The 21364-nt window shown below is 38.2% G+C and overlaps 2 protein-coding genes across 2 annotated transcripts; one reads left to right on the forward strand and one right to left on the reverse strand.

Annotated features, from left to right (window-relative positions):
* The first annotated feature begins 805 nt into the window (after positions 1–805).
* On the forward strand, positions 806–21072 carry rassf4a (Ras association domain family member 4a). Its single transcript, XM_077613558.1, has 11 exons — positions 806–880; positions 8646–8714; positions 8802–8877; positions 15160–15266; positions 15737–15807; positions 16652–16824; positions 17178–17279; positions 18137–18188; positions 18299–18420; positions 19266–19363; positions 20820–21072. The coding sequence occupies exons 2-11, from the start codon at positions 8662–8664 to the stop codon at positions 20887–20889; spliced, it is 924 nt and encodes a 307-aa protein (XP_077469684.1). The 5' UTR covers positions 806–880; positions 8646–8661; the 3' UTR covers positions 20890–21072.
* LOC144084795 (C-X-C motif chemokine 10-like) lies at positions 3361–4967 on the reverse strand. The gene is made up of 4 exons (XM_077613560.1): positions 4882–4967; positions 4643–4760; positions 4494–4577; positions 3361–3822 (listed from the first exon to the last, which is right to left on the reverse strand). Exons 1-4 carry the CDS (start codon positions 4946–4948, stop codon positions 3714–3716), a joined length of 378 nt encoding a protein of 125 aa, XP_077469686.1. The 5' UTR covers positions 4949–4967; the 3' UTR covers positions 3361–3713.
* Positions 21073–21364: the final 292 nt, after the last annotated feature.

Consider the following 21364-nt stretch of genomic DNA (forward strand, 5'->3'; position numbering starts at 1 on the left):
GAAGCGTACATGTAAACCAAACAATGATGCATTTCTACAAAGCTAACAGGTTAACTTGCTTTATTTTTTTGCTGCATTTTGAGTGTGCGTGTGCTGAGTTTATGACATGTGATTGGAGATGTTCTGATGGTGAGAACAGTGAGGCTTTGTCTGCAGTTCACTGAGGTCACACAATGGACAATGTTCAGCATTTTAGAATGAACTCAATTAGTAGGTGACTGCCAAATAAATTGTCATCCAATTTTTTTACAGTCGTGTCCTTTTCTGAGGGTATTTGCTCAACAAATATGTCATTTCCTTTAAATGGCAAATCCCCATTGGGAGGGTGAGACTTCCTCTAGTTTTTGTTCCTTTGATACAATAGCTCAGATAGAAGATCCGGCATGAAAAACAGGATGAGAGGTATAAATCTCGGGGATGCTCATGGTTGCTTCTTCCTTTATCCCAAAGAATGGGACCAAAACAGGAAACGTGTCCACAACATTAAGCCTATCTTAGAAAAGACAAAAAAAATGTTATAAAGATATAATTGTCAAACATTGAAACATTAAAAACACAACCCAAAAAATATAACTAAATTGACTGAATTGAATGAAAAGAACAGGATAATAATAGCAAAAGTAACTTCTTAAAACTTCATTTCCTTCCATGAAAAGGCTACAAATGTGACTGAATAATCTGCATTAGGACCACGCTCATACTGAGAGAAGAATGCAAAGCTAATACAACAGGACCCGCCTATCTCCAAACGCTATTGGTTGTATTTAATCATCATCCTCGTTTATGTGGTCCTCAGACAGCTCAGCGCCCAGAGGGGGCAAGACGGCTGCTTGTTCAAAGATAAGAAGGCAGGATACACCACACGAAGGACAGTGCTATGGTAAGAAGATTCTAAAAATTAAACCATTTTCTTTACATTAAAAGCAAAATGAGGCTCGATTACAGCAACCAGACAAAGCCCAAAATTGGACGCTTTTTATTGGCTGACCTCTCTCTCACAATTATAATTTAAATAGTTGTAATTGTGTCAATATTCTATTGTTTGTTTATTAATTTCCTAGTACTGTGATTGTGTTGAATGGTAGATGCATAGTTGTGTTATTTGGATGCCGGTCCCACGACGCTTCTTTGTCCACGTGCATGGAGTTTAACAATGGCCAGATAAATTCAATTCAACTCAATTTGAACCTTTCTCTCTTATTGTCAACGGTACCTGAATTATTCATAATATGGGTGACAGACGGGAATCTATTTAAATTTGTAAATATGCATGAGGGACAGAGTGACATTTTTGGAACCAATATTAACCTTATTTCCACTATTTCTATAGTGTTCATATTGTGTAATATGGATATTTTAGGCGATATTTTGTACATTCTTACAAAATAAAATGGTTTTTTTTTGTTTAGGAAGGTTTGTATGTCCTGACAACAAAAAAGGCTTTACTGAAAATTGGTGGCTACACTTTGTCAAAATTGAATTGACTTGAATCTCAGAGTTTTTATGTTGTTAGCCAAAATTTAGCAGCAAAAATGTATATATATATATATATATATATATATATATATATATATATATATATATATATATATATATATATATATATATATATATATATATATATATATATATATATATATATATATATATATATATATATATATATATATATAATAAATAGTATATGAAATATATTTTTTCTATGCTAAATTGTGAACATCACTTTCTCTCATTTCTTTGTGTACAGTAGTCATTCATTCTCCTTACCGCTTATCCTCACGAGGGTCACGGGGGTGCTGCAGCCTATCTCAGTTACCTGTGGGCAGTAGGCAGGGGACACTCTAAATTGGTTGCCAGCCAATTGCAGGTCACAATGAGACACCTATGGATAACCTATCACCATTTTATCATAATCTAGATAATAATCTTAATCTTTTTCATTAGACTCTTCTGCAAGCATACTCTCATTGATTAGCAACAGCGTAAAAATGCTGTCAAAAGAATTCAGACTTTTTTTACTTTAAAGGTGGTGAAATGACAAAAAAAAGGGTGGATGAAAAAGGTGGAGTGGAAAGGGGGTCAAAATCCATTGGTGGGACTTTTTGTGATTCATTAACCAAACGCTAGGTGTCAGCATTTCACTATATTATAGGCATATGCATCTGGAAAGAAGCGAGGACAAACGTTGACTTTCATCCATCTCAAACATAAAATAAAATAAGATTGTAAATCAATTTATTATATTGAAAGCATGAGTTGGCATACAGTGATTGAGATGTTAACACGTCTGCTTCATTGTTTTGAGATCAAGGGTTCAATCCCTGGTGGGTTCCGACCTTCCTGTGTGGGCTTCGGATATTTTCACAGTGGCTGCGTGGGTCCTAAGGTTTCCTCACAGACCCCTAAAATATGCATGGTAGGGTGATTGAACACTCCAAGTTGACTCAATTTAGATGAGGGTTCCAACAGATATTCTTTAAATGTCTTTTACCTCAGCACAGAATTTAAAGTAATAAAAAAAGAAATCTGCTTATTTTTGTAAATTTTGAGATCCAAACAATCTTCCCTATAGGACTGGATTTTCTTTATTGTTTTTTCATTGATTTTTTTTAAATATTGTGAATTTACTAATCCCAGGATTGTCTTTGGCAACATTTGGCCAAACCTCCCATTCTATATTGCTCATTTTCAACTAATTTTTTATGTATCCATATCGGTGTCAAAACAAGCTTCTACAAACTCCATCACTTGCACTCTGCTGTGGAGCCATTGCAAAAATACAAAAGCACACAAAGAATATACCAAACAATTAATCCTTGGGATTTCACACATTGAATTCCAAATTTTGCAAATTATCATAAAAATGTGGCCTGATTCGGTGTGCAGCTATGACAAAAGTCCTCTGTTAGTTAAACCAGTTTACTTTCATTTTCCATTCCCCACCAAGCCTTGTTTGCGTTTGATTTCGCAACAATCCTCAAATCGGTGAAATCAGTTTGTACATAGTCATGCAGGCAGGTTATGGCACGCCAACCATTGATTTCTTTTTTTTTAATGGCTGTGCAAGGTCATTAAGTGTCTGCCTTTACAAGAATGTGTGTGGGCGCTTTAAACACCATAAACAACTCACTTTCATTGTTCCACTTCTTGTCACTTGAATGTGTTTATCTAAAATATGGTAATCTGATATAGCATGATATCACACATAACTTTCTGCCAATGGAGTTTTGCCAACTTTTCGATGTGTGGTTAAAAAACTTACTTTTTCATTTTTTTCTTTTTTTTTTTTAAAGCGTACAGCCTGTTGTTTATTAACAAAAGCTGAGGTCATGTGACTGCTGTGGAAGAAACAATAGAAAGAAAAGTAAAACGTTGTTTATTTACAAATCAACATCTCCATGTTGTTATAAAAATAAATAATACACAGACAGGTCGACATTATTGATTAGTTAAAGCTCTAGTCCTTTTAACATTTAGCCTCCAGGGCTTCTAGTGAACATGACATCTGAACAGATAAATAGTCTCCCACCACTAACTTGTAAAAAAGACAATCCGTTTCAAGCCTGGAGAGAAGAATGTGAGCTGCGTGAAGCTTCATGAAAAGTAGCACAATGTCCAGCGGTTTTAAATGGCCCTGATTATCAGCTTGTTTTGCAAAGTCCAATGTACGCACACTCCTCTTGAACAGTAGCTTTTCATGTTTTATATTTCCTCTATTGACGTTTATTTGAGGCTCTCCCGCGGTGTCGAGAACGTTGGCGCTGACCTCTTCGCCTCCTCCTCCTCAAGCACAGCTTCGTGTTGCGCCCCAGGGATTTTGCTCTAGAAAACAAAGCAATTTTTGTTTTTTAGTTGTTGTGTGCAGTCAATTGAAGTACGTCTTCCGCATTGCCACTTGAACTTGGAAAACAATGCAGAGAAAATAGCATTTAACGTCTGTGACCTCTGACCTCATGTACCATGAGTAATGCATTGTGCTATTATGTATATAGAGGTCAACGTTCATTTTTAACCTAAATCGATGGATTAAATGGGGGTTGGGTGAGCATCACAAAGGTTGTTTTTCTGACTTTGGTTGTGCTTTTGGGTGCATGCAATCTATATGAATATGTGTTACATTACAGTTCATTACAGTTTTGCAATGCTCAAAAACATTCTAAAATATAAACAATAAATAAAAATAATATAGCTGCCCACAGTATATCCAAAAATAAAAAATAATAATAATTAGGCCCGCCTCCAATTCCGACAACATAACATGGATGATTCAGCAAAGAAAAGCTATTTTTATGTACCACTTAAATATCCAGGGACAACCAGTTGAAGGATGAAAATAAAGCTCTGATTGACTAAATATTGAAGAGTGACCTTTTGGAACTTTTTGTTATTTTTAAAATGAGTTTTAAAGGAAAAAAATAACTGTCCAGATTGAGAATTCTCCATTTTGCTTCTGCTAAATCATAAGGCCTGAATATTTGTTGATTCAATCTTACCTATTCCAGCATCGAATCAGCTGTTTACCCATCGCAGCATCAGGAGTCAGACACACAGGCTCACTGTTGCTCTTCAGCGTCACTCTGTAAATACATGCAAACCCATTTGAGTCCGCTTGCATGGTGTGTTTGCAACATTGGCCACTTACATAACAGTGACTTGGTCACAGTTGGGGTTCTTGGGGTACACGGTGAGCTCTTGCAGTCTGCCTCGCACGCCCGCTTGGGTTTCAGGACACAAACATCTCCCCGGAACAAACGTGCTGTCTGCACAAACACAAATTAAGGGATTAAGACGGGTCACTATGTGTCCTGAGATTAGGTTGCACAGAACCACACCCACAAACAACTCCACAACGTGGTCATCGTGAGCAAGCGATGTTCTCACCTGTGTTCAGCACAAAGCAAGCGACCAGAATGATGAGCCTGCACATGGACGGAAGGTTGAGCCTCATGTTTGATGATGACTTTGCCTTGACAATGATCTTCTAAACTACACGCCGCTCCTTTATACCCTCATGCTCCTCCCCCTCACACTCGGGAGCTGGGCTTTCCACACCAGGAAATTCCCTACAGCACTTTCCTTCTACAGATGCTCCAGAGAACCTGGACACCATTGCTTTAGCCTGAGAACTTTGAAAGACATGTTTAACATTTATACCACTCTGACAGTGGATAAAGAAAGTCCAAATATGACAACACTTTTTCTGAATGTGCTGAAAATGCTATAAACTCATGTGGCCTGTTTTCATTCCGACAATACTGTAAAATTAAATACTATAGACATAGTGAAGAGTCATGGTTTGTGGTTGTTTTTTTACCACGGGAAACTGGGACCGCTTTTTGGTTTCCAGATGTCCGCTAGAAAGATGATGCTGAAGAGGAATTCCACTGTTGAGCATGACGGTTACGTTGAGGGAAAAAACTAAATTAAACAAAGTATGCAAAATTTCAGTTTCCCTTCCGAGCCCTGACCTAAACCCAATTAAAAATCGATGAGAGGATCTGAAGAAGGCTGCGCACAAAGTGATTGATTCCTAATCAATTTAGAAGTTTCCTTCTAATCGACTACTTGTAGATGTAATGATTAACATTCATCCATTCATTTTCCATACCGCTTATCCTCGCAAGGGTCACGGGGGGTGCTAGAGCATATACCAGCCAACTATGGGCAACAGGTGGGGGACACCCTGAATCGGTGGCCAGCCAATCGCAGAGCACAGGGACACAGACAACGATTCATGCTCTCACTCATACCTAGGCCCAATATAGAGTTTTCAACCTGCCTGCCATGCATGTTTTTGGGATGTGGGAGGAAACCGAAGTACCTGGAGAAAACCCAAGCAATACCAGGGCAAACATGCAAACTCCACACAGGACTTGGGATTGAACCTTGGTTCTCAGAACTGTGAGGCCAATGCGGCAACCACTAATGATGCCCAATAGTTTAAACATTCATCATTATATTTATGTTGAATGGGATCATGTGTAATATTATTATTGTGTTAACTTACTATTTTCAGTAACTGTGAACTCATACTAGATCAGTGGCGGGCCGTCAGGGCCTTCAAGGCCTTCTCTGCTGGCCTAAGAAATATCTGAATCATATTATATTTTGTCCATCAATACTTATTATTCCAAATGGTCTGTTAGCTTCCTTTCATTGCTTTTCCCCCCTGGTTGCACTGCTTCCAGATGTGTGTTTTCATATTGAAGCATTTAAACAATCACATTTCAGCCATTATTTGTTGCCAGATCAGATCTGCCTCAAAGCCTTCACAATCAGTTCTGCGGGCTCTGCTGCATTAAACTTGACTGTTGCTTTTAACCAATCAGATTTCGAGTTGGCAACCCCACAATGCTTTTTCATAGCCATTCGCATTTTGCTGGCTGGGATACGTCATTGCTTTCACCAACTATGATTGGCTAGAAGGCGGGCCGCAGCCAGAGATCGCGAACTCCACCCACAATGCCCGTGGCAAAAACAAAATGGATTCTGTTGCAGATTTCTCTCACCAAGCTATTTTCCAGACGGACTTTTCCAGAAAAAAATGGACATCCTTAAGAAAGGGCGGTCAACTCCGAAGCTAGCAAGCCTGTTACAGCCGGGAAAATTGTGTGTGCGCCACTTTCAGTGCGCTAACTTAGCTGCACAAGCAAATATATTGTTGTTTTGATTTAAAGCCATTTTCAAAACGGACTATGCCGGAAATATGACAGGACAGGCTCGACTTTCATCATTAGCTTCGATGGCGATAGGAAAGAAGGAAGAAAGAAAGGAGGATGGATATTGTGTACAGTTAAAAAGAATTTTTGGTGAGTATAATATGGCTATATTCCTAAATAATATTTCAATTGTGGGCCCGGTTCTGATATCTGAAAAGCTCCAGTGTTTGTATTTAAGCTCCAGTGTTTGTATTTAATCACTAAATGCTGCTAGGATGTGGATTTTACCCCAGTTTAATTTTTGCCGTTTCGCCATGGACGTCCATCGCTGTCTTTTCGCGAGGAAATCACCCCCCTGGCCTGGTTGTAATGTCTCAAAAGCTCCAGTATTTGTATTCAATCAATAAATGCTGCTAGGAAGTGGATTTGTCTAATTTTAGTGCATTTTTTGTCATTTCACGTATGGACGTATCGACGTTCATCGCTGTCTTTTTACCTTGGGAAACGATACTCCGGGCCCGGTTCTGATGTCTAAAAAGCTCCAGTATTTGTATTTAATCAATAAATGCTGTTTTCGGCTGGATTGTACCCCATTTTCGGGCAATGTTTGCCCGTACGTCATTGACGTTCATCGCTGTCTTTTCCCGGGAAAATCGCCCCCCTGGCCTGGTTTTAATGTGTGAATATCATGTGAATATTTAATCATGAAATGCTGCTAGGAAGTGGATTTTATCCCATTTTTGTGCATTGATTTATTGATTATTTTTTATGTGTCACAGCTCTAGCTGCAGTAGAGGTTTTATAGCCATAAAATAGTTTTTGAGGGTTGGATTGATACATTGAAGGCGCTACGAGAAAATGCACCGACCGCCACTGTACTAGATAGTTTTTTTTTTTAAAGCAACTATCCAAAATACATCCTGGCAGGATAAAGGTAAGGCTCACAGAGTTTGTTTCCTCATAGGCAGTGTGTTGGCAGTCTGTCAACGCCACCATGTGATTTATCTGAAGAGCCGCCTCTCCTTTTTGTAAACCAGTTACCTCACTCATTTTTTCATTTTCCAAACCGCTTATCCTAACAAGGATCTAGGGGGGTGTCGAGCCTATCCCAGACAACTCTGGGCACCAGGCGGCGGACACCCTGAATAATCCTATCTATTGATCGATCTAAAAGGAAGACTATGCTAGATCTTAAAATTCTGTATTCATGTGAAACAATAAGGCACAGTTACTATTCCTTTAAAATTTATAATAATGGAGATAATATTTAATTCTTTTTCACAAAAATAATAAGTTGAAATGATAAAATGACTTTTATTTTTATGTTAAAAAATGATTTATTGATTTTGATTGATTTATTGATTTATTTGATAAGGGACAGCGCATATTAATGAACATATCCTTATTTATGTTAATTAACATATTTTCCCAGTTGTTGTCGTTACATTTCTCGCGTCAACAGATTGTGCAGTTCTCAAAACAATTAGCACAATTAGCAAAACGTCATAATTACCTGCAAAATCAACTTCTTGGCTCATCACGCTTACTTCATCTCTCCAAATTAATTTTCTGTGTCAATTAGTAATGTGTCAGTGCAGTAAGAATGATAAACCTTCTGTCATTGTGTTGTGACAGTCAAATTGTGTAATATTGTGGTCAATTTACCAGTGTATATTTTGGAGATATGATATAAAATATATGCAATGAACTAATGTAATGGGTGGGAAAACTCAATAGAGACCCACGATTATACATCTTGAGCAATGTGGCATAAGCAATAGACAATGTAGGAAGCAAAGTAATATATAGAATTTGTATGGACTTTAACTTGTTCAAAGAAACAAGAAACAGAATTTCTGATGTGTACAAGAGACACGATGTTATAAAGATTGGATGAGTAGTTTTGAGAATTTCAATTCTGTGCGGTGAAATGTACCAAAGCGACTGAGAAAAACTGTCATGCTATTCTATTGTTTTTGGCCACAGCTGGACTGTCATCAGAATGGGAGAACATCAATCTTTCGTGAAGCTCAGTGCCGAGAAACGAATACCCAAGTGAGTGTTTCTACATATTTTGCACACTGTGGTGATGCTACCGAAAAAGCATATGGAGCATAATTATATGGTTTTTTTTAAAATCAGATCTGACCTCCTAATACTCCTTCGCACCTACAACTGCTACCACGAAGGCAACAACTTCCAGTTGAGGGCTCATGAGGTAAACAAACATAGCATTAAACAGTAACAAGGAAAGCATTGTGAGAAATCTATCACTTGTTTATTCTTGGTTGAATGAAAAAACTGTGCCGTGGAAGTGCACTCATATCAAAATTTAAACCAGTTCAACCAGTGTTCTCGTGCAAACAAAGGGGATTAAAACAGGCTGTTTAAAACTCTGCAATATAGGCGCCTGAGCTCCAAAGACCAAAAATCCCCATTTCCCTCCAGTTAATATGGAATAAGAGAGTGGGCTTCTCAGATATGCACTCGTACACCCAACAAACCACTCACCAGCTTAACCTTTTGGTGTTATGTGTGGAAAAAAATGTTAGCTGAAATTTAGTTATTTGTTTGATAATTGTTTTGTGGTATTTATGGCCAGGAGTTTCCCCTCGTGTGCACCAGCAGGTTGCTGAGTGGTCAGCTGTACATGTGCGTGCGTGGGCAGCCAACCATGGTCATGATGTGTCCCTCATATTTGTCCCCTAAAGAGACAGACTCAAGATTTTGTCTCATTCTGGGAAAGTCCCCCACATTCCCATCTTATGGCGACCTCCGGATGGTCGCCAACATCAGAGTACAGTAACACAATAGAAGTGACTTGCGGTTTTTCAGTCACTCATATTAGTCATTTGGCTCATTTCTTCAGTTGGATGCCCTTTCTGATCGACCCATTTTTTTAAATCCGCTGTTACGAATGAATGCATTTTTGCAGGGGGTTGTTAATGCCTCAGAAGTTGTACAATTTTGAGTTCTGTATATAAATGGGCCTCAATAGTCAGACAAAACCTATTTCATAGAAATATATTAATATACTACCCAAGAACTTGCAGCATTTGCATACAAATACATACATTTTCTATTCATACGTTTATTCATTTTCCATACCGCTTATCCTCACAAGGGTCGTAAGGAATGCTGGAGCCTATCCCAGCCAACTATGGGGACCAGGTGGGGGACAACCTGAATTGGTTGTGAGCTAATTGCAAGCCACAAGGAGACAGTTCAACCATTCCCACTCACACTCATCTATTGTAACAATTTAGTTGGTTGTTGGTTCGCAGGCCGCTTTAACGTCAACTTGATTTCACGTGGGCCGGACCATTTTAGATATAATATTTAGATTTTTTTAATATAAATTGATTAAAATAACTGGGTTAAAAGCCCTGAATATTCAGTTTTTTAGAGATCTAAAACAATGTTTATTTTTGCTTTTTTTTATATATATTTTTAGATTTTACAAAATGATTTTTGAACTAAAAACACAGAAAAAATGGATTAAAAAAGTACAATTATTGATTTAAAAGGGGGAAAATCAGAAAATGTAATATACATCTATACTCTTCATTTTAATTTGATCCTAAAACAGAAAGTCGGCACTCATGATTTACTTTCCCGGGCCACACAAAATGATGCACCAGGCCAGATTTGGCCCCCCGGGCCGCCACTTTGACACATGTGATTTAGAGTGTTCAACCAGCCTATCACGCATGTTATTGGGGTGTGGGAGGAAACTGGAGTACCCAGAGAAAACCCACGCATGCACAGGAAGAACATGCCACCTACACTAAATTACAGAAATCTCACATTCCTAAAAATCATTTTGACTAATGCATATGAAATCGATAGTGTGTTGAAGATTATAAATGTCTTATTAACATTTGAAAAGGGCAGACATAAAATTAGCTTTCAGATGAAGGTGAAAGCTACATTATGAGCAAACATAACTCTTTTTACACTAAGAGCAGGTAAACCAAATGAAGTGGTCCCAAGTTAAAAGCGGTCAGTTTAATAAATAATATTCCATTCAAGTCAATATTATTCTATTCAACCATTCTTGTTAGGTGTGTAGTCAGGTGATGTGTGAGTCATTTTGGAGGAAAAGGAGTAGGCTTTTGGGCTTGCACCTTCATGAAAATGAACTCAGACTGCTTTTAGAGTTCATAATATGCCCTGACATGTTTGCTAGATGAGCTGGGAACTGTATCATGAATAAAGTGGATGATCATGTTACAATAGAAAATTAATGTTGTTTAAGTCACAAATCCCTTTATTACCACTTGTATGTCATAATTCATACATCACTGCGATCGGCTGGCCACCGATTCAAGGTGTCCCCTGCCTTTAGCCCGGAGACAGCTGGGATAGGTTCCAGCACCCCCCGCGACCCTAATGAGGATAAAGTGGTTCAGAAAATGAGATGAGAATTCATACATCATTGTATGCACCTCCAAAATGGGGGGCTCAAAAGATGGTACATACTTTCCTTTTTGGTTATCTGTTCCCTGTTTTGGTTCTGAATAAGAGGTTGGAGACGGGATTTGGTGAGTCAGATAGAAAGTGAACTTTTACAACAACACCAAAAAAAACTAAGCCAAACGCATGTTTTTCCCACTTGCCTGAAGCGGCAATTTAGCGCTCTCTTGTGTCGTTTTTAGTTCACATATTTCAGACTCCAGAGATGTAGCACAAACTTTTACCACTAGGTTGCAATAGTACGCTGCACTTTTTTTTATTCACGTACCATTGTCAATTTCTCTCATTTTCTGAACCGCTTTATCCTCACTAGGGTCGCGGAGGGGGTGCTGACTTTGGGTTAGATGCGGGGGACACCCTGAATTGGTGGCCAGCCAATCATAGGGTACAAGGAGACAAACAACCATTCATGCTCACACTCATACCTATGGACAATATAAAGTATCCAATCAGCCTACCATGCATGTCTTTGGAACGTCAGCCGAAACCGGAGTACGCAGAGAAAACCCACGCAGGCCCGGGGAGACCATACAAACTATACACAGGTGGACCAACCTGGATTTGAACCCAGGTCTCCCACTGCGAGGCCGACGCTCTAACTGCTCAGCCTCCAGGCCACCCCCCATTGTCAATTTAGGATACAGAAATGCATCTCATTTTCATCCGGATCGCTATCAAGCTACAGCCTTTTCCATCACCAGTCCATTGTAGGGGTCAAATAAATAAATAAAAACATATATACAGCCATCCTGACTCAAATTCACGGAAAATTTTGAGTTTGAATGAATCTAACGTGAGGAGAGAAAAAAATACAAACATGCAATGTTCATACAGATAGGACAAACAGAGAACCGGAGAAATTGGGTCCACATGCTATTCAATAGTCCCCTGTGAATTGGAGATTTAAACCTACATGTAGGTCGTCTTTACGGTGAGGCAACTGCTAACTAAACCTGGATGACATTTCTGATTCACCATTTCCCACGGTATAGCCTAGTAAACTATAACGTGCTGTAAACTTATCTATTATTGTGTTTTATTATACAAATTGCCAGGGTTCGTTGATGTTTGAAGTTTGCTATTTAAATGTTATTGTCCGTCTGCTAAAGTTACTATTTGCTCACTGTCAGTTCCGTTTTTAGAAAAACTCTGGCTTGTCCATCACTTTCAATGGGAACCAATAAGTTACTGTTAATCAAAGTGTAGTAAAACCTTGCGAGACAAGCTTAATGCGTTCTGTGCTAGTATATATCAATGTAGTCGTATCTCAAATCAATTTTTTGCATATAAAATAACTAAATACAAATTAATCCGTTCCCACCCTCTGAAAAAAAGGATATTACAATGGACAAACATGTTTTAATTGTCTTAATTCACCACCTATGCTCACAAAGTAGCAAATAGTACCTATATAGTGGTTATGATCTGCAATAAAATTGGACATTATTATGTACGGTACTGTATGGAGTTTTTACCTTCGAGACAGACGGTAGCGGCTAATGGCCATGTGTGCGGAGAGAGACCCGACGGCAATGCGCTCGTAACATAACATAGACTTTAAATTTAGAAATTAGATTACTGTACACACCATGCAAAAATAAGTTGTGTATGTGTATATATATGTATATATATATATATATATATATATATATATATATATATATATATATATATATATATATATATTTATATACATATATATATATATATATATATTCACAACTTATTTTTGTGTGATGTGTATAGTAATCTAATTTCTAAATTTATATATATATATATATATAAATATATATATATATATATATATATATATATATATATATATATATATATATATATATATATATATATATATATATATATATATATATATATATATATATTTGTTTATATATACACATATAACATTTTCTAAAAGGTGTCATATTATCATATTAAACGAATCAATATGTTAGGGCCAAGGAAGCCAAGTATGCAAGTGGTTACCAGATCTTTCTCCTCAGTTTTTAGGGTTTGGGTTGAAATTTTGACTTTTGCCTTCCTGGTAGACTGGCAAAAAACCCACAGTGTGCTCCACCTCTTGTCCTCTGAAGGCTAAATTTCCCTTTAAATTGCTATTTAATTTGTTGTGACAGTAAAACATCTTCATCAAGTAGTTAATATGATTTTTGTATTTTATTAGAAACTAGTGTACAAAAACAGCACCAACATTAGAGAGTGCCTTCACATTGCACACAAATAAATAGTCATTCATTCCTAGAGTCAAAGTTCGTGTGAGATCACTTTTCATAAAAGTGCTCCCCTAGTTAAGAGTTCCTTCAAGTCCTCATCTGCGCAAAGAGCCAATCCACGGGGTCTTTGCCTCGACTGTCTTGTTGTCTCCCAAGAAAACAATCTTCCATGCTGTCCTCATATATGGTTGAAGGCCTACGAGTCCTGCAGATGCGCGTAGAGCCTCGAGGAAGCGAGGTTGATGCAGAGTGTTTTATTTGAGACTTGGACAGCTGCCTCAGTCTGGGCGGTCTTTGAAGCCTAAAGGCCCTTGGGCTGGTGGCCCCCTCTGGACAAGCCAGAGCTTGCATGCTGTTTATGTAGTCATCCAGGGACTGGGAGCTCTGGGATGACTGGCAGGCTGACGGGTGCAGAGCCGAGTCCTCCAGTGTCTCCAGGATCGTGGGCAAGAGAGGCAGGGAAAGCAACAAGCGTCTGTGTTTCATGCTGAAAAGAGCAGGAAAAACCAAATCTTTATATCACTTCAATATGTGCAGGAATAATTCCCTGTTTACATCTTTATTAGTAGTATTGCATTTATAAAAGGGAAGGCAATGCAAAGTTATTTGTATAGCACAATTCAAAACAAGGTCTTTTAATGTAGGTAGTGTTGGAAATTATAATCATTTGTAAAGTCCCACAAATGATTAAAATATGCTGTCAAGTTTTACCAAACTGGTTAAGAATGCAAACATTTTATAAAAGTCTTCGGTAAAAATAATAAGTCACGTAATTGTTCCATTGTACCAGAATGGAAATTTGCCGTATCATCTAATTAATATTAGTCAATGAACTAAATTAAAGTTTTGTATTAGTCGTGTGTCCTTTGGAAGAAACTGAAAAAAATTGAAACTGCTTACCTTTATTGATGGTGGAGTTGTGATTTCAAAGCAGAGTGGTGTAGTTGAGTTCAGCGTCTCAGTCAAGTGTCTGACTCGCGGAGTTCATACCCGAGCTTTATAGAGACAGCCTCCTCCAGTGTGATTAGTTCTGACTGCTAAAAATAACTCTGCTGACCATACTGTATGTGTGTGTGAGCACGGAGAAGGTAATAGAGAGGGTGTGTCCTCGGCTGTTGCGGAAGCCCTTGAGCTGTGTTTGCAGGGTTGGCCTCTTTCAATGTTTACATTGCAGGAACAATGAAGACCTGGGAGCAATTTTGCCTTCCCTCCGACCATGAAAAATTGAATGGGGGGAAAATACATTAGCAGCTGCGACTCTTGATATTTCATTTTTCAAAAACTATTTCACAAATGTAGACCATCTTACTCGTGACAATATGACACACTCCTGATTATTCACTCACTTTACCATCTTGTCATCAGAAAAATGTGGAATTGCATAACTGCAGATGATATGGTAAAAATAAAAAGTTAGATTAATTCGATAAGGTGGCCTGGTTGTGATGTTTTGGGTTGGAGATAGCATAGGGACTTCCTTTGTGGAGTTATCTTATTGAGGGGAGAAAAGTAAATTTGTCTGTATTGTGGTAAATTCCAAAACAAACAACAATAACAACGCAGCACAGTTTTATGTAAGACTTATCTTTATAGTTTGACTTTGCCCCTCCACCTATGTGACCCAAAACAGACATGACTTAACCCCAGTGCTGTATTAAAACCATGGAGCACTCCTGTTGCTCTTTCTCCTACATGAGTAGCTTCTTGTGGAGCGCTTGTTCTTGCACGTACACCTGACATTAAGCCTTTCCGGCAGGATTTCCTCTCTGAGTAACGTGAGTCTGTGATTACAGGAGGAGGGAGGGCTCATCCTGGAGGGTTTGTTGAACATCCACTGGGGCCTGCACCGGCCAATCCGACTTCAAATGCACGATGACAACGAAAGACTGCGTCTCAATCGGTATGATATGCAAGTTCGCTGACTTGCTCGTGCTCTCTAAGCTAAACATACAAAGATCACGTGCATAGTCATCAGCACTTGAGTCAAATTTACAGTTTGTGCTCAGGCACAAAGATGCGATTTGTACATACAAAATACATGCCTAATGTATGTTAAAATTAAAATGGATACACAAACAAATAAATACATAAAACCACTAGTTTTAAATAGTTAACATATTTTAATACAAATACAGTTATACCTCTACTTACAAAATTATTTCGTTCCACAAGTGGTTTTGTACACTGGATTTTTCATAAGTAGAGTTGTATTTAAACATGGCATAGACCTCTTAAAATGAAAGTCACGTCGTGATTCTATTTATTTAAAATTTGTTGTATATGCCTATAAAATCTGTCTTTTGTGATTAACCGTGTTTTTTAAAAGTAAAGTGAATATGTATCCACCACATTTATTGTTTGTATTTACAGGAATACAATTGCAACACAACGATCAACAGAGTCAAACAACAACTCTCTTAGAAGGGAAAATGGACCAGAAGGTGAGTAACACGTGCTCATTAATCCTAGACGCAAATAAACATACGCACTTGATGTTTACAGATTACACGTTCAGGAGCAGATTACAGCTCTGCTTCAATCAGCACAACTCCACGACTCACGCGCCAACCTAATCTGATCATGAGAGTCTGATCACGTGTAGACTGCAACTAATTACAGCTCTGTTTTTTGCCACTTTACTATGCTCAACTTTCACCTCTAATTTGCAACCATTACGTATTTGGTGAGAACATTTAATGTATTACCTAAGCTTTGAAATTTTCCAAAATCCTTTTTAAGATTTATGGAACATTACAATCCAGATTACTGCATTTACACCAACAAGTTGAACCATGTGATGTTTTTGATCAGGATTTATCCAATGGAATTTAGAGGCTTCAAAGTACCTGTAAAGTGAAGAAAATATATCTTGTAAAGTTGAGGCACTTCTGACAAACGTTGTGGATTTTGCATACTTTAGGAATTACTAATAGGTATAATGTAATTGGAAACAAATCTATGAACCTGAACTGCTCAAAAAATAAACAATTTTACACTAGACCCATGTAGAAACCTTGGTAAATAACCAAAATACAACAGCCAAACTAAGGAAACCACCTTCAAATGACGTGACTAATATTATTTCAGAGATTGAATCATCGGCTATGATTTATGGTGATAGATGTCCAATCTATTTGAACTGGCCCTTAATGGCACTAAAATAAGATCATTGCCCTGCCAGACATTACAATTAAATGAATTTGAAGGCCTAGCACCTGTACAAAATTGACAAACAGATGCCCGGCAAGCCATTTTAAAAGTACCAACATTTTTTTCCTTATTTAGGAGGTAGCATGGAGGGCGTACAGGAGGAAGAAGAATCTCCACAGTTGCTGAGGACCAGAAGCGACGCTTCTTTCATGTATGTGCAAAGGAGGTCAAGGACAAACACCGCCAGAGACCTGCAGCGTTTACGCACACACAGGTTCTCCATTAATGGACACTTCTACAACCACAAGGTACAAAGGCCTACACAGGCACATCCAAACAAACAATCACGGGTGCAAATGGGATGGTCTTTCCTGAAGGGATGTTCCTGTGCTTGCACTGTTCACACATCACAATATACGGATTTTATTAACGAGCCCTATTAGGAGTACTTTAACACTTCCTTTTTGACCGTAGTGTGTGTGTGTGGCGTCCAACCCTGCAGCTGCTAAACTACTGACTTCCCCTCTGGACTATACTTCCTGTACAAAATGTTCATAGCCCTTAAGTGGGGAAATTAAGAAAACTCCTAAACACTCTAATACCGTTTCAGTTCTATAACACACTGCGGTAAAAAAATATGTTTGTTTCACCCTATTTACAGACATCTGTGTTTACACCGGCCTTTGGTTCTGTCACGAATGTACGAGTAAACAGTGCCATGACAACAGTACAAGTGCTCAATATGTTGCTACAAAAGTTTAGGGTAAGGCAAATTTGAATATGGATTACATTCATTGGGAAAATAATGATGTTGTTTTAACATTCACCACACTTTACATGCTTACACAGTAATTTAATCATGGTCACGATGCAAAACCTGTTATTTATTTTATTTAGAAGGCATCTTATTGTATTATTTCTTCATGATTTTGTCAACATCTACATAATATAATATTGGAAGAGTACTATTCTTTTCATTCATTCATTTTCTGAAACACTTATCCTCACAAGTGTCATGGGAGGGTGCTTGAGTCTATCCTAGCTAACTATGGGCACCAACTGGGGTACACCCTGAATTGTTGGCCCGCCAATTCTCATACCTAGAGGGAATTTAGAGTGGTCAATCAGCCTACACTGCATATTTTTGGGATGTGAGAGGAACCCGGAGTACCCGGAAAAAACCCACTTAAGAGAACATGCGGGGAGAACATGTAAACTGAGGATCAACCTGGAATTGAACCATCAACCATAGAACTGTGAGGCCAATGCGCTAACCACTCAGCCGTTGAGCCACTTAGTACTATTTTCCTGATTTAAAAAAAATCCAATAATTTGATGGTATTTCCATTCCTATTCTATGTATGAATGTGTAAAAATATTTTCCCTTTTTTTATATACTCATATTACTGATACACACCAAAAGACATATAGCTCATTAGCCTATTAGAACAATTTTCAAATATTTTTTAAATTACAATATTGAACTCATTGAGTCATTGAGGTCAGCCACTGTTATTTCTTGAAAATCTTGTTTGAAATAATGAAGAGGTTCACTTATAGTGATGAATGCTATGAAGAGTAATCACATTTATATATGTTTCAATATTTATGCCTTTTAAGGTTGAAAATAAATCAGAAGAGTTTGTTCTTTACATGGTCCACACATCTGGCGGTAGGTCATCATTTACATTTAAGTGAAAATTAGTTTTTATTCTATTTTATCTTTATATTCTAGTATTTCTAAATAATTACAATTATTGTTATGATTGTTTTATGACTCAGAGCGGACTCAATTGAGGGAGAGTGAATACCCGCTGGTGACCCGTGTCCTTCAGGGACCGTGTGAGATGATCTCCAAAATCTTTATTATGGAGACAGACCTTGGAGAGGAAGTCACCTATGACGTGAGTCTCATTTTCATCACGTTCTCCACAGGTGACCTCTAAAATAAGCTTGGACACACAATGGATTAAATATAATTAGTTTAATGGCGCACGTTGAGGAACGATATCCGGCTTCAGGAATCGTCAGACAATAGGTGGCCATGTCTTGACTTGAACTGAGGGGTAACCAGATTCTCGGTAGGTGAATGTTCAACATGATTGACAACAAGAAATCTGGGCAATAAATTCCGATAAAACGAGCTTTGAGCCTGTTGCTTGCATTTTAACTTGAGAACACAGTTGAACAATTCAAGGGTAAAGCAGCTTTCAATTGGGTAAAGCAGAAATCCTCTTTGTTTCTCATCGGCATCACTCCAAGTCCCAAGTCACATCCTGAGTACAGTACGCACGTGCAGCACAACACTGGCTTTTCACATGCTGATGTCATTAACTGAAGGTAGCAACACCCGCATCCAAGCATGGGTGACAAAACGAGAGTGAACATTTAGAACTTGGTTACATTCATGCGCTCTCGTCTTAGAAGCGGGGTTTGCTAAGGCAATTTCAACTTATTTCTAAAGTACACACTCTTGCGCGAATCCCAGTTGTAATGTGCATCATTTGTTGTTGTTTTTAACCAACCGATTTGGCCCCATTTTTTGAGCCCCTAAATATTGACATATACTACGATATTTGCAAAATAAGTGTCATAAGCTGAAAGTACTTTTTTTATTTGAAATATAGTGAGTCTGTGCATAGAGTTAACATGAAATATTTTTGACCTGACTGCATCATAATAGATTTGTCATCTGTCATCTGCACCATACATTTGATACTCATTCGGATTCATATTTTTATTTCGCTAGGTTGCTCAATACATCAAGTTTGAAACTCCAGTTTTGGACAGCTTCGTGGAGAAGCTAAAAGAGGAGGAGGAGCGGGAGATAAACAAACTGACAAAAAAGTAAGTCAACAGTGCTCAGAAACAACCCCCCCCCCCCCCCCCCACACACACTTCTGAACATGTCCAATTGGTTAGGTGAAGCCAATGTGCATGTCTCCTGCAGACATTATGAAATTGAAACAAATCTGCTACCCATCAATGGAAGCAGTGTTACTTTAGTAAGACCGGCGTGGTTATACGAATGTCATTTCTATCGGGACCCACTCAGTGTGATCATATGATGTGATAGCCTTCTTTTTCTCCCCCATATCATTTTACATATTGCAGATTCAATTCCTACTATCAAGTTTATACATTCTTTTATTCATTTTCTCTACCTCTTATCATCATAAGGGTCGTGGGGGTGCTTGTTCCTATCTCAGACAACTGTGGGTAGTAGGCGGGTGATGGATTAATTATTAATACAATTTAATTAATATGGAAGACATCTTTAAACATACACTGGTTACAACTTGCAAGGAGAATCACTCATAACTCGCCTTCGTTCAAGAGGATTCTGAAGAGCGGCATACTCTTCTCTCCATTTAGTCGCGACATACTCAAAACATTTAATGTAATCTGATTCAAAACAATTGCATAAGCTAACCGAATAACACCATTAAGGTCAAAAAACAACTGCTCATATTAGATTGAAACCAAAACACCTGCTTAAGAATTTGCAGTATAAGCATAATAATTGCTTTATAAGGTAAACTGCCGGCGTCCCAGTCAAAACAATTTATGAGTCCTTCGCAGATCTTCATTGCGAACTTGCATCTGGGTGTCTGGGTTGCGAGGTGTATCTCCCAGTAAACAGTCCTTGGAGGATGAGTTGTTACGTCAACAAGCTGGAGCCAGCAGGGTGACCTCGAGTTTGCCCCAGTCTCAAATTAAAGACACTCTTATACAAAAGTAATTAAAATGCATACATCTATAATATTATCCAGAATAACCCCAACAGCGGGGAACACCCTGAATGGGTTTCCAGACCATCACAGAGGACAAACAACAACTCACACTTACACTTACACTCATACCTAGGGATAATTTTGAGTTTTCAAACAGCCTAGCATGCACGTTTTTGGAATGTGGGAGGAAACCGGAGTACCAGGGAAAAAAACATGCAAGCACGGGGAAACATGCAAACTCCATGCAGCAGGGTCAGGACCCACTGGGGATTGAACCCTCGATATCAAAACTGTGACTGTATCTTAAATCACTGATGTAGAATGGCCAGTAAAATGACTCTACACCGGTGTGATAAATAACCACCCAACACAAACTTATGTGCACAAATAAGACAAAGAGTTAATAAAAATGTAAAAATTATGAGGTGGTGAAAACTACTACGACATTAGGAAAGAAACAGCCACCAACACATTTTTGAATGAATAAAGTATACTAAATCTTGGCATATTCTCATCATTTTGATTGCCCAGCACTAATGCGGATGATGTGGTTTCTTTCTCGTGTGCAGGTACATCGCACTGAGGTCAATGATTGTGGATCAGCTGGAAAGGAAAACACACTCTTGTGACCCAATATAAGTGTGTGTGTGTGTGTGTGTGTGTGTGTGTGTGTGTGTGTGTGTTTGTGTGTGTGACCTTTGTGTATTTTTATGACACGTTTTTACTGCTTTCAATTTGTATATGCATTTTTGAAATGTAATGTGATTGTATTTTTTTCTATCACTTTTACTTTGTATACTGTAATAAATCAAGTCAACTGAATGGTCTTAACTTGCTGAACTCTTTAAAACAACAACAACAAAATCAAGACTTATCATTTCCTGTTCTGCCATAGTAAATGATGACTACATTAGCATTGTCCTTCTGAGGGACCCTTTCTGCCAACTAGTTCCCATGCACCTTGTGTGTGTGCATGCATGTGTCTGTGCACATAACACAATGCTATCCTCAGAGAGGAGGGCCATTCCCTGTTTCCCACACTTTGGCAAGGAGTAAGAATTGTTGACTATTGTCACTTTTGCAGGGCCAAGCTTGAACTTTGGTCAGACCACTA

The sequence above is a fragment of the Stigmatopora argus genome, chromosome 11, assembly GCF_051989625.1.
Source record: "Stigmatopora argus isolate UIUO_Sarg chromosome 11, RoL_Sarg_1.0, whole genome shotgun sequence".
NCBI classification, from domain to species: Eukaryota; Metazoa; Chordata; class Actinopteri; order Syngnathiformes; family Syngnathidae; genus Stigmatopora; species Stigmatopora argus.

Coding starts and splice junctions, on each gene's coding strand:
- LOC144084795 (XM_077613560.1), bottom strand. CDS start 4,948: ATGAGGCTCAACCTTCCGTCCATGTGCAGGCTCATCATTCTGGTCGCT. Junction 4,761..4,881: donor TTGCTTTGTGCTGAACACAG/GTGAGAACATCG, acceptor GTGTTTGTGCAG/ACAGCACGTTTGTTCCGGGG. Junction 3,823..4,493: donor CTGATTCGATGCTGGAATAG/GTAAGATTGAAT, acceptor TTTGTTTTCTAG/AGCAAAATCCCTGGGGCGCA.
- rassf4a (XM_077613558.1), top strand. CDS start 8,662: ATGGGAGAACATCAATCTTTCGTGAAGCTCAGTGCCGAGAAACGAATA. Junction 17,280..18,136: donor TGTTGCTACAAAAGTTTAGG/GTAAGGCAAATT, acceptor ATGCCTTTTAAG/GTTGAAAATAAATCAGAAGA. Junction 19,364..20,819: donor ATAAACAAACTGACAAAAAA/GTAAGTCAACAG, acceptor TCTCGTGTGCAG/GTACATCGCACTGAGGTCAA.